Here is a 6,461-nt window from a genome sequence, read left to right as displayed (position 1 = left end):
TTGCAGACACCTGTAATGAAATCAAACATGGAGAACTATGCAAAACAGTATTTGTTGACACCACGCACTGCGTTAACCAGTATTCATTTCCCTTATTCACACTTGTTGTAAGAGATGATCATGGGCATGGAGTCCCTGTGGCCTATGCTATTGTCAGCAATGAAAGTCAGAAAACCCAGGAAACTTTTCTTGGAATAGTTTGTGAGCATTTCCCAACTTCCCCGAGGTAAATAATACATTGACAGCTATTAATTTTGAAATAATTCCTTCTCAAAACAGTTATAACATGCCAGAATCTAATGCTATAGCTGCAGCATGGGCTGCAAAAAACTTTCCTTTCCAGTTGTTAAAGTTATTCCTATAGGCTGTATGCAGTATTTTATATAACTACTTGTGAGTTGAAATGTTTAATTTGGCATTGAAGTGGTGCTTTGAGATTTCCAATCTGGGTTCCAATCTGGCCAAATATCAAAGAGAAATTAAAAATGCATGCCATGGAAGATTTCGGGTCTTAGGGGGTTAAAATGACCAGATCCCTGGGGCCTGTTTTCCAGGCCACTAAATTAAACCCAGTCAATTACTAATTGCACAGAATAAAAACCTACGAGGTCCACTAATAGTCCAAAAGTCCAAATCTTTAATAGAAAAGACAGGCAGAAATCAAACAAACAATAATCCACACACACTGGAAAGTTAATAATTATAAGTTATTAAATCAGACTAATTAAATACAGTAAAATTAATAAGGGAAGACGAACACAAGGGAAATAAAAATGACAACAGTGTAAACATACCAAAACTCAAAATAAAACAGGAAAGCTACTACAAATCGAGTGTGACACAGTTACATTCATATTGAAACGTGATAATTTTCTTTCTTTGTAGCATTTTTAAGATACGTGTTAGAACAGTCATTATCCTGTTTGGATTAGGAACCAAACATTTTTGCCAAATAGTTAACACAAACTTAGAACAACAGTGAACAATTTTCAAGATTCTGATTTACAGAACAAACAAAAGGTTTCATTATTCAAGAGACAAGATCAAGTTTTTCACACAGGAACAAAATGACAGAATCCAGTGCAGCGGGGCCAAAGGTGTGTGTCAGCAAACTGAAGGTTGAGGAATCAGTCAGCTCATGTTTAAGATTGTGTTGGATTTTGAGAAGAGTCTGTCTGTTATTAGAAAGTAAGATTAACAATGTTACACCAATAACCCAAATACGGGGAAATGACAAATAATACAAAAAAAGATACAACTTTCATATTATTTTACTAACTTACTTTGTCATATCAGCACTTGAATGGTCGATGCCTTTACAGACCATGTCTCTTGTGACATCGCAGGCCAATCTTCCGGCAAACCTGAGGGCTAGCTCCCCAGCCTCCTCTTCACTCAGAACACTAAACACTGTTACTTTAGTTTTGGCCTTCTTAGGCCTGTCAAGAATCATTGCGGGCAGTTTGGCTTTACGGCCCTAAAAAAGAAAAAGTGCAAACACCAAAAGAGCAGAGAGAGACACACACACACACACACGCACAAACAAAGTTAAATGCTTTTGTTTACATGGTGTAATTGTGTATATGTTGCAGCAAATGCACAATTTCCAGCCACATTGTCACTTTATTGATACGAGTAACCCGGATTTATTTCAGGTGACATCAAAATCACGAAATGTATACCTACCCCAATCAAACATGCGCTTGATCTCGTCTTCTGTTATTGTGTAGGTTTTCTTTTTTGAGCTTGGTACAGATAAGCGACCATGCACTCTGTAAACTGTACTAGTTCCTTCTGAATCAGTTTGGAATTCTGTATCTGCATCGATCCTGTCAACATCAGCAGCAGCAGCATTATCTGTACTCAGACTTGTGCCGTATACTTCTGTTTCTTTTTCTTTGTCTTCAGTCTGTGTACCTTCATCTCTGACTGTCAGTCTTCCTATCTCACTGTTACTTGTCGATTTGCTGCAGATGTTCTCTCCCTTAGGAACTTTTCCTTTGTCATTCGCTGCCTGATGCTTTCCCTGATGACATTCTTCACTGGCTACTTCTATTGCTCCTCCTGTATAGCCACCTACTATGCTGCACAACTCCTTTCCCTCTGCTGTGCTGCACTGTGCTGTTACATAAAGAAGAATGATATAAACAACACTATATCAATTTAATTGTGAAGGGAAATCCCCACACTACGACACAGTTATGTCTAAAATAGTTTTGTGTAAAAACTGGATCTTTAAATGTCCACTTTAATTACACAGTCCTGGTGTGCAAAGGCAAAATTACGAAAAATCTTTCACTTTAAACATTTTTGGACATTGTTTAGTTATATTGTGACTTACTCTCACAGAAGATACAGATGCCACAAACAGACTTTGAACAACGCATGTGTTTGTATGCACCACATTTCTGGCACTGCACCTGTGAATTTAAAAAAAAAAGAAGAAGAAATAAACAAACAAAAAACAAATGAACAAAGTCCATTATATAAACAATCTATATGGCTAAGGACATGTCATAGTGTACCCGGTCTTTGGCTGCAATCACACACCAGCACTGACTGCACTTCCTGACTGCATTTTCCAATGTTAGAGAAAAAGAAGGCGGCTAATTCTATCTTTACCTATTGAGGAAAATAAGTAGTGGCAAAGTCAGGACCTGGGGCCTGTTCTTCGTACCTCGCTAAGTAAGTTAGCTGGATTAGATTGTTGACGATTTCGCGTGATCCTGGATCGTTCGGTTCCCCGAAGCCCATCCGGGACTTGCTGTCATAGCAACAGAGCCGTAAGCGTAAACCTGCTGGGGAGCAGGTTTACTTTATGTAAAGAGGATTAGATCGCGGCCACGCAGGTATGCCCGCGTCATTCATACGAAAGCAACAGCGATATTCCACCACTGTTTCACCATAAATAAATAACATCACTGTAACCAAAGATAATGCAGCACTTGATCCTTTTATTGATGTCACACAGATACATACAGGTCATTCCCTAAAAAAGGGAAATGAACTATTAACATTCTATTACATGTATGTGATTATTACAGATGTAATTCATATTTCAGAGTAGTAATTGTAAATTACTTCGTGTAATCAAGATGAGAGACCACGGCTATAAAAGCGAAGGTGGATTTGGGAAGCCTGTCGCAGCCATGTCCTGTCCGTATACGCGACCAACCCATTGCGGAAGGTGCAAGATTGATAAGGAGAGTCCTCAGAATTCAGCGTATATTGCGGGACAGACAGGATCCTTTAGCTCAGCGCGACAGTGTGCTCATTGAGAGATATCGATATTCCCGTGAGGGTATTATTTACTTAACCAACTTGTTGACGAGGGGGTGCAGGACCACCACCTGTCTTTTTTTCCTCTGCCCTTTTCTTGGTTGCTGTTATGAACAAACTAACAGAGTATTACAGGCCAGTATTACCTTGCCAAGAGACGCAAAGCAATCTAAGAGATAAATATTACCATTCTGTAGAATACTCCTGTATTCCACTTTTACTTGTTCCCATGTTCTTGTGGGTCTTGTTGTGGCTCTAATGTGAAAGGGGATATAATATAACATATTATAATATAATATAATGCCATATGATATTGGACAATATAGTGTCATATGATAGATCTACCCTACCGCCTACTGGTGTTGGCCAGAGGGGCCGATGGCGCGATATGGCAGCCTGGCTACAACCGTAGCTTGCCTCCACCAGTGTGTGAATGTGGGAGTGAATGAATAGTGGTATCGTAAAGCGCTTTGGGTGCCTTGGAAAGCGCTATATAAATCCAATCCATTATTATTATTATTATTATTAAATTACCTACGAGTTTGATTTGTCAGCAACTTTCTGCCAGCCCTCTCTCCTTGCTTTTGCAGCCTTTGCAGTGTTCCCTTGCGTTTTAATTAAACTCTGAAACTCCTGAAATCCCTCACTCATGAGTTCTTGCTCTGCTGCCGGAAAATACCGAGCACGCCCCTTCGACATTTTCGCCGACCAATCAGCGGGTTGCCGATCAATGTTTCTACTATCGATGCGTAGCCCCTTTTACGACACCCATTGATGTCACATTCCTGCGTCCAGCTGTACTAATCGTCAACAGCAGGTGTGTTCGGGGAACCGGATTAGCGAGCTCACGGTTAGCGCGATGGTTTGGTCTTGGATGTGTCATTTGATCTTGGATGTAGTAAGCGACGTACGAAGAACAGGCCCCTGAGCTTTGGGATTTCAGTGTTGTACTCCTCCACTTGTGCTTTACCGTCAATGAGAGATTGGGCAAACTAATAATTGACGAAGAAGAAAAAAAAAGAACAAAAGAAATTAGGTTAACAAAGAAATGATTTTTTTTTCAGCATTACTGCTGAAATCGTTCAATCTACAAAAAAAATTTAGATTTTACCATCCTGCCTCTAAGGCTTTAAAAACTGAATAGGCAAAAATGTAAACATTACTTATATAGATTAAAGCTATAGTTTTCAGTACCATTATGACATGCACTCCACATGAGTTCTCATCCTGTTGATGTGGGTGGCTCACATGTGACAAAGTCCACTCTCCAGTGCAGCCTCTTGCTGAAGCAAATGAGCTGAGAGATCGCAGTTATTACAAATAAAAAGCATATAGAGAAATCAATAACCACGTTCGGTAATGATTTCAATTAAATTAAATATGTTATGTTAAATATGTTAATTAATTACCTCCAGTTTTTCAACACCGCACTTTTTCTGGCCTCCGACTCTCCAAATGAATTCATATAGACTATGGTCCTCTTGGGTATGTCACAAAACTGTTTTGTAAAAAGATGGATATGGTAGGCTTGTGCCTTGAGCTTTCCTAATGAGGGACACTGAAAAGTATCATGCACTAGAGAGAGTGCAAAATCTGTGCAACTTACAAACAAGGTCCAGTGGCTGCCGTTTTCCAGACAGGCTCCAATCAATTTCTCATACATCTGAAAGATGTTTTTCTGGAAATAAAAAGAATGTGACAAGTATGTTTTTCTGTCAAGAATGACACTGCAAAACTGCGAAAGCTTGTCAGGTGAGACTTGTAATTAATTCTGCAGATACACAAACATATAGAAAGTGTCATTTTTTGTTTACATTAATTAAGTTCTATAGTGTGCATGAAACAAATCAAGACCACAGACTCAACACGTACCACTCAATTTTTGGTGTTCTTTATCAGTTGGCCAAGAAAGAAATGTTTTAATCTGTGTGCATTGCTTTTGAGCAAGTCTTTACACAGAAAAGGTTTCAGAAAGGTATTTTTCAGGTTCTTCTGACAAGGCTTCAATTTTGGAAAATGCTGTTTGTTTATAGTGTCAACTTATAAACCCTTTGTGATAAGAACATAGTTACCACAGTCCAAGTCATACCTTCAAAAAGTATGCACTTTGTGCTCTTGTGGACCCATCCAAAAATTTTCCAGTGATTTGGCTTGGTATTGGATAAATGTGAGGGAAATTCTATAAAAATAACATAAATACACCTATGTTTTCAAATACATTACAAAAAACGTAAACATGCTATGTCATTATGATCAAACCAGCTTTTCAACATACCTCACACTGCAAATAGATTAGGCCATCTATTACCTTATAAAACAAATAAATAAATACATATAAATAAAAACAGAACTAAGGAACACGATTCATTAAGTAAATTGTACAATAAAGTGTATTTAAAGCAGAATTTAACATTAGTTTTATGACAACATAAAAGGATTTTTATGTCAAGAGGTACCTCATCTGAAATGTTTGTCTGGTCAAACAGGGATTTCAAACTTGAAATAGAATAGAGCTACTCCAGCTACTCCCACAAGGTAATCTGTGAGAAAGCATATGCTGTAGTCAACAGATATCATTTTCTTTTTGCATGCTGCAACCATCATCCATTTCAGTCTTCTAGGAGCTTTGTCTGGTTGTAGTTCTTTTTTCTCCTCCTCTCCCCTCATCTATTAATTAAATTGTTTTCTGACCTTCCTAACTGTTTCCGACCTGTCTTCCCAATGTGATGTTTAAGCAATATATGTATGGTCAGAAGGGAGTGAAATTTCCATTGCAGTTGTACGTGTAACATTGCATGTGATAATAAAAGGCTTGATTGGTTGATTATTCAACATGAGTTGACATTTACCTGACATTGTGAAGGAGTCACAGTTTCTGTAAGGGTGTAAGAACATAACATGTGGATTTGTCACACTTATTTTTCACAAGTTAATAACAATCAATAATTTTCATTCCATTATTAACAAGCTATCACACGATGTCCCAGGGACAACATCTACACGGTGTCCCAGGGACAACATTTACACAGTGTCCCAGGGACAACATTTACACGATGTCCCAGGGACAACATTTACACGATGTCCCAGGGACAACATCTACACGATGTCCCAGGACAAATTTGTAAATTTCTGGATTACTGTTAATCTCCATAGAATCAAGAACTCATGTCAAGTTTCACAGC

The 6,461-nt window shown here is 38.4% G+C and overlaps 1 protein-coding gene across 1 annotated transcript; it reads right to left on the bottom strand.

The window, feature by feature from the left end:
* Nucleotides 1-614: 614 nt before the first annotated feature.
* On the bottom strand, nt 615-5,751 carry LOC145428226 (uncharacterized). Its single transcript, XM_080300105.1, has 8 exons — nt 5,736-5,751; nt 5,555-5,587; nt 5,369-5,458; nt 4,689-4,957; nt 4,474-4,576; nt 2,342-4,271; nt 1,284-1,477; nt 615-1,175 (listed from the first exon to the last, which is right to left on the bottom strand). The coding sequence occupies exons 4-6, from the start codon at nt 4,940-4,942 to the stop codon at nt 4,131-4,133; spliced, it is 498 nt and encodes a 165-aa protein (XP_080156231.1). The 5' UTR covers nt 4,943-4,957; nt 5,369-5,458; nt 5,555-5,587; nt 5,736-5,751; the 3' UTR covers nt 615-1,175; nt 1,284-1,477; nt 2,342-4,130.
* Nucleotides 5,752-6,461: the final 710 nt, after the last annotated feature.

Source organism: Astatotilapia calliptera, chromosome 4 (genome assembly GCF_964374335.1).
Source record: "Astatotilapia calliptera chromosome 4, fAstCal68.1, whole genome shotgun sequence".
In the NCBI taxonomy this organism is placed as follows: Eukaryota; Metazoa; Chordata; class Actinopteri; order Cichliformes; family Cichlidae; genus Astatotilapia; species Astatotilapia calliptera.
The sequence above is the reverse complement of the archived record's forward strand: the minus strand, read 5'-3'. Positions and strand labels throughout refer to the sequence as shown.